General features: G+C 36.5%; 2 protein-coding genes across 2 annotated transcripts; both read left to right on the top strand.

Moving 5' to 3' along the window:
• The first annotated feature begins 4,339 nt into the window (after positions 1-4,339).
• LOC140844208 (olfactory receptor 52A5-like) lies at positions 4,340-5,290 on the top strand. Its single transcript, XM_073215684.1, has one exon. The coding sequence runs from the start codon at positions 4,340-4,342 to the stop codon at positions 5,288-5,290; it is 951 nt and encodes a 316-aa protein (XP_073071785.1).
• A 6,112-nt stretch (positions 5,291-11,402) lies between these two features.
• On the top strand, positions 11,403-12,353 carry LOC140844207 (olfactory receptor 52A1-like). Its single transcript, XM_073215683.1, has one exon. It carries the CDS (start codon positions 11,403-11,405, stop codon positions 12,351-12,353), a length of 951 nt encoding a protein of 316 aa, XP_073071784.1.
• Positions 12,354-18,069: the final 5,716 nt, after the last annotated feature.

Genomic DNA, 18,069 nt, shown 5'->3' with positions numbered 1-18,069 from the left:
AGACTTCATAGAAGAAAAGGAATTCCGGGATTGTAGAGAGGGTGGATTTAGACCCCTAAATCTCTTGATTCTGTCTCAATTCTGGGAATTAGCCTGAGTGAGACCTGGAGTTCTCAGTAACACTAATGGTTCAGGGTTTGTGCTGCACATGAGACCCAAGATCGTCTCCCCAGCCCATGAACTGCAGGGGTTTAAGATATCTTGCCTCCCTCCTCTAAACGTATACATATCTGTGCACGCAAAGTTGCTTTCTTCTTGTCTTTTGTCATTAGGGTTGTTTCTCTCAACCCAAAAATATCTTTAAGCTTGTTTCCCTCCATTTCTCCTATTTCAAGGTAGCAAGTCCCACAGATTTTGCTTCCTTGTCATTCCTCCAGTCTTGTCATGGTCTTCATAATATCCCTGCTCGGTCACAAATATCCTTCAAAACTGAACTTCTGGCACATAGTTTTCACAAGCCCTTCAAGCCTTTTATCAAGCTACCAGAAAATTGGATTTTTAAAGGGAAAAGACTTGTCCTTCCACCTAAAATTTCAAATTATTTGGTTTAAAATGCTTTCTTCACTTCTGATATTCTCCCTTTTTTTTAGCCTCTGAAACATCATTTCTGCTTATGAAATAATGTATATATGCCAACTATTTATTCATTTGCTACCTCACCCTATGTTTAATGCTCCTGTGATTTTTGTATGAAGTATTTCCAGGAATACCCTTCTCCATCCACTTATCTGCCTGATACCTAGTAAAGGATGACTCAGCTTAATAGCTAATTTATTCTGCCATTTTGATTAAAAGAATATATACATTAATTTTTAAATTGATGTATATACAATAAAGTACACAAATATTAATATACAGATTGATGAATTTTGACTTTTGTATACCCTCATGTCACCCTTATCCAGATGAAAATATCAAACATTCTTACTAATAGTTTTCTACTTCACCTGTTTCACCTCTCACACTCAACCCATACCACTGTAATCTCCAGTCTGTTCCCTGGGATTGTAAGACTACATATGTTTTGAAACATTAATTCTTATTCAATTAAAGACCACTTACTCTCCTAAAGTAAGACTCTGAAACAGGGTTAGCAATCAGAAGTGATGTGATTTACCTCACATACCTAGGGCCAACTGAAGAAACATTTCTGATTGCCATGACAAGAGAGAGCGCCTGGCATCTAATTGATAGAGGAGTCAGAGATAATGTAGGCCTCTTACAATGTAGATAATTACCCATAACATAATGGTCATCTGGCCCAGGATGCCTGCTATGTTGAGATTGAGAAACCTGGCTATAGAATTTCAGACCTTGTGATGTGGAACTGTGAAAATGTAAGGAGGAAGGTAGCTACGTTCTTCACACCATGCATGTTCGTTGCGACTGAAGGCAGGCTTTCCTCGGTCCTCTGTCTGCTAGTTTCTTTAGTTGCTTCCTTCTCTTTCCCATCTCCTTCCTGATCACTCACACATGTAGTTCTTCAGGGCTACAGTTTGTGTGCCACCCTCTAAGGAGTCTCTGGGCCCACAATTACTGATGTGACTAGTTTAAATCTTCCAAATTAGTATTCGTGATATAGGCAAGAGCATACAGTTTTGAGCCAAGTCACAAAGAGAGTCAGGCAGCATATAGATGTTAATCATGCTGTGAATTGGTCTTATGTCAGATGCATAGCACAAAACAAACACATATGCAATGTATATATTATACCTATTTGGTGAAATAAGAAGGCAATAAGGGAATTATTTCCATCAGAATCTCAATAGGAACAAACACTAAAATAGGTCGTGTGTTTTTGCACAACCTGATGTGATTAGGTTATACACACCAGTATGTATCTCATAAACCTTACTGAATTATAATTATAAAATATCAGAGGACAGAAATATTTTTTGTTCTTTTGGGTCATTATGTCATGCAATTTGTATCCAAGTAGATGTACTAACAACAGTCTTAGATTTTCATTAATATAATAGTCTAATGATGTCATTACCATAAGTTAAGGAAAGTCATATAATCTAAAAGTGTTTAAAGAGCATAAGAACATGAGTGATATAATACTCATTTGATAAATGATAGATACTAGTTTTGAATTCTCAACCTTCAGGACAATATATATACTTCATAATTATAGGATACATATATTTAACTTATTCTCCAGTTCTTTCAGCAAGTTCTTGGAACAAGAGAATACTTAATAATTATGAATTGTAACAAATAATTAGCACATAAACTTCTATTTTGTGGATAGTAATGTTACTTTTTAATTTGAGGAAGATCTAGTCTCACATATTGTATATTTCGTAAAGGGGTAGTTCCTGAACTAGGCGTGTCAGAAAGGAATGCCTTGCTCAGAGTTCAATAAGTTTTAAGAGTTCAGTAAGTTCAATAAATTAAAAAAAATTAGGTTGAAAATGCTCCTATAATACAGAAGTCTGTTCTAGGTAATGTGGTTCAGAGACAATCTAAATTTTTTAGAGGAAAAATCCTGAAGCATAATGGGCGTGACTGTGTGATTTTTCTAGCTTCCTAGTCTGACTTTTTAAGTTCTCCTCACTGTCTTTATCTGTTTTATACTTTGCTGAAATGATTTCAGTAATTGAGCCTTAAAATTACCAAAGGAAAATAAGGGAAATTTTAAATGAATATTTTACATATTCTGGACTGGAAATATTTTCCTGAAGAAGAGATAAATACTGGTTGTAAGGAACCATCAGTCAGTAAAACCCACCAGGATTTGAGCATGGTAGATGAAGCTACTCCCAGGAGAACCTGGGGGTTTAGTGTTATGTGTTGGAGTGACCACTCAGGGAAGATGCAAAGAAGATGATGTGTACAATGTGAAGGGAAAAAATTTGTCTCTACATAAAGTGTATTTTTAGTAGTAGAAGATGATCAGAGTATAAGGAAACATTATCTTTCAAGAGAGGTTATAACAGATAATCAAGAATAAATGACTGTTCTGACTTAGTGGTTTAACTATTTATGGGGAGACAGAGGAGCAGATGCTGTAGATTGGCACTTGAGCTAAATGGAAGAGATCTGCAAATAATAGGCATAGTCAGAACAAATTCTGATGTGGTTTGCCAAGGAGCACAGCCATAAACTGAAAATTGTTTATTTCACACCAAATGAGTATTAAAAGTAGCATGATGCATGGCTGGGCACAGAAAAACACTGAAACTTTAAAACATTAGGTAGAAAACATGCTGAGTCTATTGGAGACAGAGTACACTGAGAGGAGAATAACCTAATAAGACAAGCGGTGAGCTGTAAAACGGAAAAAAAATCTGGCCAAACTTGCCTTCTGATTATGAGCAGTAGAATTGTTTATCAATGCAGTCGATCTATTGTATCAGCTACACAGAGTATGATTCTTAAAACATCTTTGTATAAAATTTTCCCCCCAATTTTATATAACAGTTCACACACACGCACACGCACACACACACACACACACACACACACACACACACACACATACACACTACAGGTAATGCATAGCGCACAGCATAAAGAGAATCTGTGTGTCTGGAAGTCACTGCTTAGAAAGAAGCTATTCAATCCATTTAATTTTGTTCATTGAAAGTGTTTAAGGCATGTAGAAATATAGAAAATGATGGTTGGTTTTGTAATGACTTTGTGAAGAGAGATAGATAATTAGAGAGGACTAGTTGAAGTGAAACAGAAAGAAGGGTGCTGTTCCCTTGTATATATTTGCCACGTGAACTGTATCTGTTCATCCATCAGTGTGAACTAAGGCTGTTTGCATATCTTGGCTATTATGAATAATACTGTAGTAATGGGGGTTTACTCAGAGAAACAGACAAATACTCTATGATATAATTTATATGTAGAATCTTTAAAAAGCTGAACCCATAAAAACAGAGATAAAATTGTGGTTTCTGGGGCTGAAATGTTGCAGTATGAGGGATAGAAACTTTCGACTAGTAGATAAATAAATGCTGGAGATCTAATGTACAGGATAGTGATTATAGACAGTAATATGGTATTGTAATTATCAAGTTACTAAAGACCAGATCTTCATTATTTCCACCACAAGAAAGAAAATTCTGTGATTTGATAGAGGTACCACCTAACAGTACAATGGCAATCTCATTGTAACTTATTGGCATCTCAAACTAACATGTGTACATTAAACTTAGAATATGTTATATGTCAAACATATTTCAATTAATAAATGAAGAAAAGATGGTATACTCATAATAAAGTATATTTAAGTAAAAAGTAATTCTTCTTAATTTTAATTCATGAAGTTTGACAGGGAATAGAAGATTCAACAATGCCACTACCTGATCCTAGTAATCAAATCGCCATGTCCATACTCAACGGCTCCGTCTTCATGCCGTCTGTGCTGACACTCTTGGGGATTCCAGGCCTGGAGTCCATGCAGTGTTGGATCGGGATTCCATTCTGTGTCATGTACTTCATTGCTGTGATTGGGAATTCTCTAATTCTAGTTATAATCAAATATGAAAGCAGCCTCCATAAACCCATGTACATTTTTTTGGCCATGCTGGGGGCCACAGACATTGCACTCAGCACCTGTATTCTTCCCAAAATGCTAGGCATCTTCTGGTTTCATTTGTCAGAGATTTCTTTTACAGCCTGCCTTCTGCAGATGTGGCTTGTGCATTCATTCCAGGCAATCGAATCAGGTGTCCTACTGGCAATGGCCCTAGATCGCTATGTGGCCATCTGTGACCCACTGAGACATGCCACCATCTTCTCCCAACAGCTCTTGACTCACACTGGAGTTGGGGTGACACTCAGGGCTGCCATTCTTGTAGCACCCTGTCTGGTGCTTATCAAGTGTCGTCTTAAACTGTACAGAACTACACTGGTCTCCCATTCTTACTGTGAGCACATGGCCATTGTGAAGCTGGCCACTGAAGACATCCGGATCAACAAGACCTATGGCCTGTTTGTTGCCTTCACCGTCTTAGGGTTTGACATAATCTTTATCACCTTGTCCTATGTTCACATCTTTATCACTGTCTTCCAACTGCCCCAGAAGGAGGCCCGACTCAAGGCCTTTAATACATGCATCGCCCACATCTGTGTCTTCCTGCAGTTCTACCTCCTTGCCTTCTTCTCTTTCTTCACACACAGGTTTGGTTCTCACATACCACCTTATGTCCACATCCTCTTATCAGACCTTTACCTGTTAGTCCCCCCTTTTCTCAACCCTATTGTGTATGGAATGAAGACCAAACAAATTCGTGACCATGTCCTGAAAATATTTTTCTCCAAAAAATCGTCTTGATCATTAATGGCGCTTTCTACAGAGTTTTTAGGTGGATCAAAGGAGCAACATGAATATGGTGAAATTTTTGTCTTTCACAAAAATCTGTGTCTAAAAAAAAATCTTTAAATTTCATGTGGTCATAACTGCAGGACATTTATGAGGTCATTAAGACTTTTAGTTGGCTACTCATGTAAGAATAAAACTCTCTTATGCTGAGACTTCAAGTTATTTCCACTAATCCTCTGTTTTTGTCCTGTCCATTTAAACCTAGAAGTTTCTTCCTAGCAACACTTAGACCTACATAGGAACAAAATTTTAGAAAACAGCAGGATGCTAGGTAATTTTCAAGGGTCTCATTAATATTCTCAAACTTCTAATTCATCCTATAGCTATAGTTCTGGCTATGTATCTCATTTTTTATTGTCTGCTTATGAATTTATATTTTGAAAAATTTATAGTGACCTATTTTTGTCTATAGTCTCTGAAATACTAGTGAATACAAAAATAATACCTAATCAGTAATATTATGTCAATAACACAATAATACATGATGCATCCTACAGACTATAAGCAGTGATGAATTTGCATAGGAAAGAATGCATAAGAAAACAATAATAGAAAAATTAGATGCATTCACAAATAAAAAATTTTTTGAAAGCAAAAATGTAGTCAGTACTTAAATACAAAACATCCTTTCAGAGGTATACAGCTTAACAATTTTACCCAGTTTGTGGTTTGCCCAAATTTGGAGGTTGAAGTTCTAGAATGAAGCACATTTAAAATAAATTCCACTGCATTTAGCAATTGCCTACTGCAAGTATCTTGAGTACGAGAACCATGTTTTATTTACAACTTGTATCAACAATACATAGGAAAGTGCCTGGGACTTCTTAGAACCTCAGTAAAAGTAACATAGAATAATGAACAACTCAGAATACTCTTTGTGTTATCAATGACATAAAAAAAAATAGTCCAGAGGCTTGAGAGTAATGTGCACATCACTGTACAGGAAATCAGTATTCTAAGGAGTTTATTCTAAATTAATAAGGTAAATGAAGATGGTGACTTGAATGAATCATTATGTAATCCTGAAATCAAGTATGAAACAAACACAAAACTGGTTTATGAGAAACCGACTCATACGGGACTTTAGATGGTTCTTCTCTTCTTCCTCTGCCCACATACATTTAACTTCTCTCAGGATGCTGCATCATTAGAAATCAGGTTTAATTTTTTCAATCAACTTTCAAGACTGAAAACTTAGATGATTTCTAAAGAATGAAGTAGACAGAGAGAAACATGTGAATCTCTAAGTTAGGACTCTGAAATACTTGCATCAATTAAATGCACAAATAGAATAATAGAATCTCCCTTGCTTGACATCTTTAGTAATATTTGGTATAGTCCTTTGTCATTTTAACTACATAGCACATATATAATAATAACACTTTATGATTTTTGTTGGTATTTTTCTGATAACTAGTCAGATGGTATCAAATTTTTGTATATTTATGGATTTGGATACTCTTTTCTATGAGTTAAAGACATTTGTTTTTTTTACAGAATTGCCTGTGCTATTTTTTATTAATATTTGTGAAATCTAAGTGGGTATAAGATCCATTTAGAATTCGTTTTTAGTTATAGGTGAAGTAGGGAGTACTGCACATTTTTAAAACTTTATTGTAGTTGGTCAAGATCAGTTTCAGTTTTCTAGAATTTATGTAAAAGCAATTACACAGTATGTAATTGTATTTTTTGTTTTTTTTCCCTTGCCATAATTATTTGGAGATTCATTCATCAATAGTTCGCTCCTTTGTTTCTAAATAATTCCATTTAATGGATAAACCACAATATGTTTATCCATTCATTTATTCATGGATATTTTTTCTTTCCGTTTGGGATAGTGACAAATGAAGTTGTTATGAACATTAATTTACAAATCAGTGTGTGGCCCTGTGCTTTCACTTCTGTTGGGTAAATACCTAGGTATAAAAGCTGGGTCAAATGAATTAGTTTAGTGTATATACAGTGCTTTTACATTCAGAGTAAAATGATCTCCTAATGTGTTGTGATTTATATATATATATATATACACACATATACATATAGAATTATATTATTTATATATAATATACACATTTGTATATGTATATGTACTCACACACACACATACACACATATATACACGCATAGAAGATAAACAACATAACCAGAAAATGGGCAAAGGATTTGAACAGACGTTTCACAAACTAAGATATAAAGGTATCAAAAGTCACAAACTAAGAATGGATGTTTCACAAACTTAAGATAAAAGGTGTCAAAAGAAAATGTGCTCAACACTGTTAGTCATGGAGCAAATGCAAATTAAAACCATGAAAAGAAATCATAGTAAATAATCAAGATGGCTAAAATTAAAGAGTCTTCAAATACTGGTAACATCTGGAATTTCCATAAAATGACACAGTGGAAATAGGATAAAATCAATACATTAGATGCACCATGTTGTGTTAAAGTATTGTTGAAGTCAGAATAAAAGGAAGTGACCTGGTAAAAATATAAGAAAACATATTAGAAATAATTATCACCAGGTACAGAAAGAAGGTGGAAAGTGCTGTTGAGGTGGGTTAGAAGTGTGGTTTAATTATACTGATTCTTCCCTCAGTAAATAAGAGATATGTAACATTGTCAGTTATATGCTTTATTTCCTTTGTGTGTATCTTTTATTATGTAAACTTCTGTAAAGAAAGAAATGTGAATATATTCCTGATGTAGCACTTGGCAAATGAGTTAGTTTAATCTAGACTATACAATGCTTTTACATACAAAGTAAAACCATCTCCTGATGTGTTGTGATTTCTTTAACAGATATTTATTAAAATTAGTCGGTGTTTTGAGAACTATGACCAGAATTTGGAATAAGGCAATGGCCATAAAACTTTGGCCTTGTTTAATACACTCAAAAGTCATTCTGTGCATGAATATCATCCTCGTAGACCTTTTAGCTTTAATTAAAATAGCAATATGTCCAATATTTGATATGTTTTTATTAAGGTATTTCACCTAGGCAATGTATTATGTGATTGGAAAATATAGTTTTAATATTTTTTCACAAACTGTTAAAAAAGTAAAAGCAATGTATTTAAGGTAACTATTAATGATGTAACTAATGAAAACTACTAAAGGGTAGTTTGCCAAAAGATTAACACTATTTCCTTTGGGTGGTAGGATTATGGGTGTATTAGTCCCTCTTTTCTTCATAAATTAGTCTTATATGATGTGAAAGTGAAGCCAAACAATACATATATCTTAAATTAAAGTATATATTAAATTTATTTAAGAATATACACTTGTGCAATCAAGAGACTGCTGAAAAAGCCTATGACCTGCTTCTTGAAAAGAGAACTATCTTTCTTCATCCCATGCCTTTGAGGATAAGAAATATCTGATCTGCTTATGGCTGATTTTTTATTTTTCCTAGCAAGGCTCACTACTTAGAGAGCTCAGTTTATAGGAAGCCTGTCTTCCCCACCACTCCCAAGCACACCTCTCCTTGGGGTTTCAGAACTGTGTCTGGAAACCCTTTGATTTTCAGAGGGATGGCCAAGAGTAAAGAAGCAAAGCAAAGAAGATGAATCCATTATTTGTTTTGTCCCCAGTTCTCTACTTTAAAAAGCATGGGATGGAGCTGGTCAACTGGCAGAGGTAAGAAATGGGGCTCCCTGCTCAGCACTCCCCACTTGGCATTCCATTTCTCTGTCCCACACTGTGAGAACCAGAGGAATCCCAGTCTCTGGAGCTGACAGAGACAGGGCTGCACTGCTAAGAGAAGATGTCACAACACTGCCATCTGCTGGCCGAACTACACGTACCATTTCCCTTGGGAACAGAGTAACCCAACAGTCCTGAGGAACAGTGACTGCTCCTCTGGGCTTAAAGCTCCTTCTTTGCCTAAGAGAGTCAAAAAACATCTCTCAGGATCTGCAAGAGGCTGACGAAGTTTGGTCAGCAGGGAAAATTATGGTAGGAAACAAACCTTCCATATCTGGGACCAGCAAAGAGCAACCCTCTCCAGCTGCAGAGACGCTCGCTGCCCATCACTGCTTCTGGAGACGTAAGTTAGTGGACAGTTAGTTAAGAATGTGCACCAGCTCAAGTGGACATGAAATCAGATGTCTTTTGAAGTACAAATGCACGTCCAGCCAATTAATTTAACTCCGGAAACAAATTTACAAATTACAGAGTAAAGAGTGTAAATTTATTTTTGTTAGATTCTGCCTTTGGAGTTCTGGGAAATACAATTCAAAGGACACATGATAAACTGGAGAATCTGCTCTGGACGACTGAGAGGTTAAGGGCAGGTAGCAGCTTGCTGTTGGGTAGCTGGTATTTACCTAAGGAGAGGAACTCATGAGTGGCTTGAATCAGTGTGCTCTGATATCTGAAGACATAAGGTTCACAAAGGCGGACAGTGGTTACAGGGACTGTATTGTGCCAGTAGAGGGAGGTCGTGCTGATTGTGAAAGTGGCACAGGAATGAGACAGGAAGGCATGGAATGTCGGGAGCATATGCGCAGGCGCTGTCTGGAAGCCACACTGAAGAATCCTGAATGGGGAGGGTGATTTGGCAGAATAATCTCCAAAAGATGACAAATGTGAAATTTATGAGTAGAAATTAGGTTTGTTGGAGCCAGGGAGGAACTCAGGATAATATGTGATAACATTTGGAGGTGTTGACTTGATTTATGGAGAGCTGTTGTTGGATGCTTAGGAGAGCAACATGTTAATAATTTACCCATCGGCTTGCTTTAGACTTGAAGAGCTAATCACTTAGGCAACCTCTCTCCCCCCACTTTTCTCTCGTCAGCCCTGCAGCTGAGCTACTGTTTGCTGGTGGCACACAGTTACTGGAAGCTGTGAAGCGTTCCCAGCCACAGCCTTTGTACTGCAATGAGAATTTTGTTCAGGAGCCTTCTCTTTCTGTCTCGGCTGCCTCCCAAGGCCCTTCCACCTGCATGTCCTGTGTGTTTCTCAGTTATTATCCATGGAGTGGGTCATACTCAAGGTGGCCCACTCCCTCATATTGCTCTTGAGTCAGCTTTTGCAGAAGACTCAAAATTAGAAGTTTCTACTTCCTTCAGCAGGCAGTAACCCCGATTTCTATACAAGGATTATGTCTGCTCTCATGGGCTCCACGTGGGGACCCCAGCTTCCAGCCTCATTCACCTAACCTGACCTCTAGCCACCTCAGCATCTCCTTCACTGCTCCCCTGGTGAAACACCAAAGCCTTTCTTCTTGTACACCAGGTACTGTTTAACCTTTTAATCATATTAGCTAATATTTTGTATCTGTCCTTCTTCTGTGATGTGTGAAGATCTGTGTGTGTTTACCTGATGACGGCATTTATTACATGTAATACTAGCTTCCTGAGCCAGAGTTTCCATGGTAAAACACAAATATATGCAGCTGCCATTATCTGTCTCAATATCTGGATCCTGCCACAATGTCCCATTTCAACATTCCTTGGTGGGAAACAAGTTCAATGTGAGAATAGGTTGATGTATTAGTGGAAGCCACAACCCTCCAAAGGTCCATCTATGAATAATTTTTTACAAAACTGTGGGTATATTCTATAGAATCACCCCGCCCTGCTCATTTGAAGTAAAAGGAGGAAAAAGAGGATAGAAAAGAGGAGAGAAAAGTGGGGCTAAAGCTAGCATAGATTATCTGCTGTTACACATTCTCTTAATTTCTGGTAAAGTAGCATTCCAATGTTTTTCTTTGTTTTCTGATTCCCATTTACAGGTTAGTAGAAGAAAGAGAAAGTGCTAAGGGAGGCTACTTACCACTAAGCCTGAACCACCTTGGCCAAATTCTCAGTATTCACACTGTGGACTTTCGTGAGCATGGGTGGGTGATTTTGCTAGTGTGTATACAGATCAGATTTTCCATGGGTCTCCATATTAGCATTTCCCCATCCATTTAAAAAGATTATAAATAAGCTGATGAAGTTGATTCTCCTAGTTCTGTCATCCTATAATTGTGTTACAGGATGAGAAGAGGATACATGAGGGTACAGTAAATCACAGTTTGGAAAAATTTGCCCCTTGCTCAGAAGGGCCCTGAGCACCCATGCCTGCTCCAAATAGCACTGTGCTCATGCCCTCTGTGCTGACCTTTATCGGCATCCCTGGCCTGGAAACTGTACAGTGCTGGGTCGGGATTCCGTTCTGTGCTATGTACATCATTGCTTTGATGGAAAATTCTCTCCTTCTGGTCATCATCAAATCAGAACCGAGTCTCCACCAGCCTATGTACATCTTCCTGGCCATGCTGGGGGCCACAGACATCGCACTCAGCACCAGCATTGTCCCCAAGATGCTTGGGATTTTTTGGTTCCACCTGTCAGAGATCTACTTTGATGCTTGCCTCTTTCAGATGTGGCTCATTCACACGTTTCAGGGCATTGAATCAGGAGTGCTGCTGGCCATGGCTCTGGACCGCTACATAGCCATCTGTTATCCTCTGAGGCATGCTGTCATCTTCACTCCACAGCTGGTCACCCATATTGGAGTTGGGGTGACACTGCGGCCTGCCATTCTGGTAATCCCATGCCTACTGCTCATAAAGTGCCGTCTGAAACTTTACCAGACCACATTAATATCCCACACTTACTGTGAACACATGGCCCTTGTAAAGCTTGCCGCTGAAGACGTTTACATCAATAAGTTCTATGGTCTCCTTGGTGCTTTTACCGTTGGTGGCCTTGACTTCATTTTGAGCACTCTCTCCTATATGCAGATATTTATCACTGTCTTCCACCTGCCCCAGAAAGAGGCACGTTTTAAGGCATTCAATACCTGTACTCCCCACATATGTGTCTTCTTCCAATTCTATCTCCTTGCCTTTTTCTCCTTTTTCACTCACAGATCAGGATCTTATATCCCATCATATATACATATTATCTTGTCCAACCTTTACCTACTGGTTCCACCTTTCCTCAACCCTTTTGTCTATGGGGTGAAGACCAAACACATCCGAGAGAAGGTAGTAGAAATGTTTTGTTCCAAAGACCTGGTGTGACATTCAATGGAAATCTTTCTTAAGGATTTAATGGCTCATCTATTGGTCCTATGTTATCCAGAAATCCAGCACACAGTTTATAGCATCATTATGCTTGCTGGATAAGTTAATCAACATACAAATTATTGTGTTAAAAATCCCACAGGATATTGACCTTAAGTCAGAAGACAGTTTGAAGAAACTGAAGGCAACAGAGAGTAGATAAGGTGCTGAGGTCCTGACTGGTGGCTCTCAGAGCACATGACTGTCCTGACCACTTTGGCCAGGGCGGGTGGAATGGGCTACTGTGGAGATGCTTGTGCGGATCATAGTGGAACATGGTACTTACACTGATGCTCTTCTACATTAAGTACCAAAATCACCCTCCTTTATGTAATACACATGTCCTTCTGCACTCTTTCTCCTACTATTCTAAAATCTTTCTTTGTTTTTACTGTGTCACATCTAAATTCACCCCTTGAATATCTCCTTATTGTCAATGTAATTTGAACTTTGTTTGAAATAAGTATCTATAAATATTTCCTCCTTGAAGACTATCCTTATTAAGTAATTCATGCTGTAATCAAATCAGTAATTCTATTTATAAAATATATTTGCCTCATACAAATCTAGCGCCACAGCACACAATAGTATGCCTATTTTTTATTGCTCTTTAGTTTTCAATAAACTTCTTCCTTTGTATATAGAGCAATTTGAGAAAAACTCTTGTATTTGGTGTAATTTTTTAAAATAAATGTGAAGGTGAGCTTTAGTTGTACTGTACACAATGTTATTCTAAAGCTTTCTTTATTCATTTTCCTCATTCAACAAACAATAACCCTTTGACGTAAAAAAGGCAGGAGTCTAGGAACCAGGATGGACACTCTGGAGGCAAGGAATGAGACGAATGATAGTTTTCAAGCTTTTATCCTTTTCTGATATAAAGCAAAGTGCATTTTTCTATTTAAGATGCTCTAATACTGATAATATTTCATAGAATAACTACATTCTGCAAACCCATCATACATGAGATGCAGTAGTTAGGTGTTTGGCAAGAATATTTGGTAGAAAGCAGATTTCAATTTGATAGGAAAAAATAATTGAAGAAGTTGCTTGCATGCATGAGTTCTGGAGTCAAAATGAGCTTAGTTCAGAACTTTATTGTGTCACTTCCTAATCACAGTCACTAGAAAACAATTTATTGTCACAAATTCAGCCGCCTTAACTATAAGTGTGGACAAATAACATGCATCTCATTGAGACCTAGTGACGATCATCAGAGTGTAATACAGTGGATATATGTATGTAGTGCCCTTCACCTGGGGCTTGGTGATCGGTAAGTACTCTACAGTTTATCACAATCATTATCATCAGCATCAGTAGCATTGCTTTTACCGTGAAAAACTTCCTCACTGCTATTGTGTTTGAGTAGAAATGTTGTACCGCTACTTTTCAAGTAGTTCGCTAATACCACACTCAAATGTGTTTAGAAAAGGCAAATTTAAGCTTCTTCACAACTCAGTCTGTATTTACTTTTGGTTGAACTGTTGCACTTGTTGACTGAGGTGTTATTTATATTGAATCCAAATCCATGTCTTTGTATTTGGCCATGTGTACTCAAGTTAGTTAATATTATCTGATTTTATCATCTATAACCTTATATTTGCTTGTGCTTCAGATTGTGATAAAAGTGCGTTAAAATGTCCTATAGATATAGATTAGTCTTTTCTTCCTGTTAGAGCTGATGATGTTTTCATTTGTATTTTTAAGCTATGGGTAGTTAGACACCTTTCTTAATTGAGTACATAAATATTAATGCTAATTAGCTCCCTGATTGACCTTTTTCATCACTGTGAAATATTTCTCATTCTCTAATAATGGATCTTGCCTTAAAATCTCAGTTGCTTTATGTTCTGCTAAACTTCTTTTGAGTGCACTAATTCAGTGATTCTGCTTTGCCTGAATTGGCTTTTGTCATTTATAGTTTAATAATGTCTATCTGATATATTCTCTCTCTATTTACACTTCAGTTTTAACTTCTGGTATATCCTATTTCTCTGCTGAAATTCCTCATATCTTCATGTTAATTCATTTATGTATTTATGGTTCATCTGTTCCTCCATTTCCTTGAACACATTAAACGTCACTACAGGAATATCCCTGGCTGCTGATTACAATTATACAGCAACTGTGGGTGGGTCTCTTTGAACTAATTGTTCTTCTCTGTGTTTCTGAACTAGTGTTCTGGTCTCTTGCCCTGCCTTCTCATTTCTGATTGGGTGTCAGACATTATGTATAAAAAATTACGCAGGCCAGATGAAGTTAGCTTTTCCCCCAATGGTAGCTCACCTGTTTCTCCAGCATAAGCTCCAAGCAGAATCTATCATCTCAACCTACTGAAGGACCTGCCAGCACTGGAGCTAATTCTACCACTTTGCTGGGGGGTTAAGGCTTTGCTGGCGGGGCTTTCAACTGTGAGCGAGGTGTCCTGGTCACACCACAGACCACAGTACTTCTGTGTCAAGCAGGCAAGATCTCCAAAAACTCCCTCTTTGTTTCTCGAAGATTCTCTGCTCGCTTTTTTGACTTCCCATTCCATGCGGCTTCAGAGTTTAGCAAATGTCTTGTGTGAAAACTAGCAACTTGTCATTCTTGGTCTGTATTCCTTCTTTCTCACTGGGAGTGAGATCCTGTGTTTGCCACTGTTTCCTCTATGCCTTGCCAAAATGCCAAAAATCCCTGGTTTCTAACCCTCAGAATTGGCTTTCTGCCAGGAAAATTCTCCTTTTCTCTTCTTGTCTTATCCTCAGAAATAGCACATTTTGGCCCAAGTGGCTTCAGAAAGTTAGCCTTCTCTGTCCTCCAGAATCCTACTCTGTGAACTACTACTGCTCAGAATGTCTCCAGTGAATTTTTACTTCTTCTTATGCACATTTTCTACTTGTTCTTTGGGTGAATCTTTGCATCTAGTTTTTCCTTTCTGTTTCTCTAAACTGCATTATAATTTGGATAATTTGGATTGTATACACAAAATATTTTAATATACCTAATTTTTCCCTTTTTAATACAGCTCTTGCTATGCTTAGAAAACTTTGCAATTGCACATTTTATATAAGGTCTTTAGTATGTATGAAATTGTGTTGATTCCTCTGTATATGAAAAATCAACAAGTCAAAATTATGCCAAGTCCCATTAAAAATCTATGGAATGCTCTCTGTTCAATAAATAACATGTATTTAAATTGAAACTATGCCATTTATTGTGTAAAACTCAAACAATGTATAATGTTGCTCCTTCGGTCCTCTCTTCCCCACTCCCTGATTAGAGTTAATGAGTGTGATATTCAGGCCATTTTATACCTGAAAATATTTAGAATTTTTTACATAAACATTTGATCATATCATGAATATTGTTCAGCAGCAGTTTTTAAGCTACTGTCATAATAATATAGACAGCCCTCTAAATTATAAAATTTGGGTTCTTTTCTTTTTTAAAATGTCCTTGAGACTGAATATCATAGAAGTAACAAAACGTAATTATTTTCTTTATAAACACTTTAAACATAATGATACAATAAATATTTGTTTGTGTATATTTGTATCTTCTAACGACTATGAATTTCTGTTATATATATATATCAAAAGAAACAGAATTATAGTATATTTACTCCATCTTCATTAATTGCTGCAGTAATGTTCTTTGAAGTCTCAGCAAACACTGTATTAGTAAATTCTGAACCATTTCTTCTCTGGACAAACAGAACATTAAGTTCCATGGAGTCTCTGGTAATGTGTAATCAACTAATTAATACATAATCTTTTTGTTGGTGTGCTTCTGCTTAAAGACACATTTTGATATATTAAATACATCTAGTGTATATTTTTTTTCAAATAACTGATTATATGCAGTATTTCATTATGAGAAAACACTAGCCAAGAAGGGTTTCACATGTCCTGACCCTAGGGGATGTGTCTGTAAATTTCTTTGGGTTTCACCCTCACAGCAGTCCTATCTACTGCACTTAATTTGATCAGCATCTCATGAGCACACAAACTGAGCCACCTTGACATTTTTTCCATAGTTTCATCACACACTATAGGTGCTACTTTAGTACTTTTTGGAGCGGCCTCATTCAAATATTTTTTCTTCCTTTGTCTGGATGCACAGTAGTTTTGATTAAGACTGCACTCATTGGGCAGTGGCATTATAACTCTTGCCTAAAGGGAGCTTATCAAACACATGACCTTTCTCCATCATGCATGTATAGTCTTGTGTCTAGAACACCAGGCAGTGCTTGGGGGTCATTATAAACAGTGAAATTTCCAACAAAAAGCACAAAATGAGGAAAATTAGCATTAAATGGACCACAGAAAAGATCTTCATTTATAGTGTAAGAGCTGAAACAAGAAGGTGGAGTGACTTCATCCGACTTCAGCTGGGAATGGGTGCATTTGGCAAACCAATTTTTTGCTGCTCTGCATATGTTCACCAATGATGGGAAAGGCACTGTGTCTATTGATTTTGAGGTTTCAAATACATTTTAAACAGTAGGTGAATTCACAAATACAGAATCTGTGAATAATAAGGATTGACAATGTATACACATGTATGTATATACAAATATAAAGATACACATAAAGATACATATCCATACACATAATGCATGAATATTGGACTTCTAATTATAAGTTATCACTTTAGCCTCATCAAAATAAAGTATGAATGTGTAAACAGAGAAATTTTAGTCTCACATTTCTTTAATCAGTTTAATTAAACTTTCCTTTTCACTATTATTCACATGGGCTCGTTTCAGTCTAATGTGTCTTCCAGTCAGATTTTGGAGTAAAGAGATTGAAGTGACACCTTATAATATGAAGTTTTATAGATTCTCGAATATTGGAAAACTCATTTTCTTAGAAATATTATGTTTAAAAAACTCAACTTACACATAAAGGTCCCCAAACCCATTTTACTGTTGTAGAAAATGTGGACAATTCTATTGTTCTTGGCTAACTCAATAAAAATCTGATGTATACATAAAATATCAGACATGTATAACCACATTTATTTATGGAAATCTTAATGTACTTATGATAGGGCTCATATGTATTATCATAATTGATCAATATCATAGTTGAATGAGGAGAGTCATTTCAACTTCTATTTATAAAATTCCACTAACAAAGCAGAGGAATACACTGCATGATTCTCCACTGTAACTAAATCAGGTTTAGTACAAATGATTTGCAACTAATGTCTTTCAGAAATAGGCTATGAGTTGAGGGACCGGACTGATGAGAGAGGCACTTTGTAGATTTTTTAAACTTAAAATAGAAACACAATATTTGTATGGAAAACATTATTTTCCTTGACAAAGTATTATGTGTTTGGAAAATATTGTTTATTATTGTTTCATAAACTTTTAAAATAATTTTAAAGTAAAAGCAGTCTATCTAACATAACTATTAAAAAGTAGATAATGAAAATTATTAAAGAGTAATTGCCAAAGTATTAACACTATTTTCCTTTTGGTGGTAAGATTCTGGGTGTATTTGTCCCTCTTTTCTTCATTGATTAGTCTTATATGCTGAGAAGTGAAGCAAAAAAATACATGCATCTTAAATTAAACTATTATTAAAAGTATTTAAGAGTATACACTCATAAGAAGATACAAATAAATGGAAACACATCCCGTGCTCATGGATGTAAAGAATTAATATAGTCAAAATGGCCATCC

Source organism: Manis javanica, chromosome 11 (assembly GCF_040802235.1).
Source record: "Manis javanica isolate MJ-LG chromosome 11, MJ_LKY, whole genome shotgun sequence".
Taxonomy (NCBI): Eukaryota; Metazoa; Chordata; class Mammalia; order Pholidota; family Manidae; genus Manis; species Manis javanica.
The sequence above is the reverse complement of the archived record's forward strand: the minus strand, read 5'-3'. Positions and strand labels throughout refer to the sequence as shown.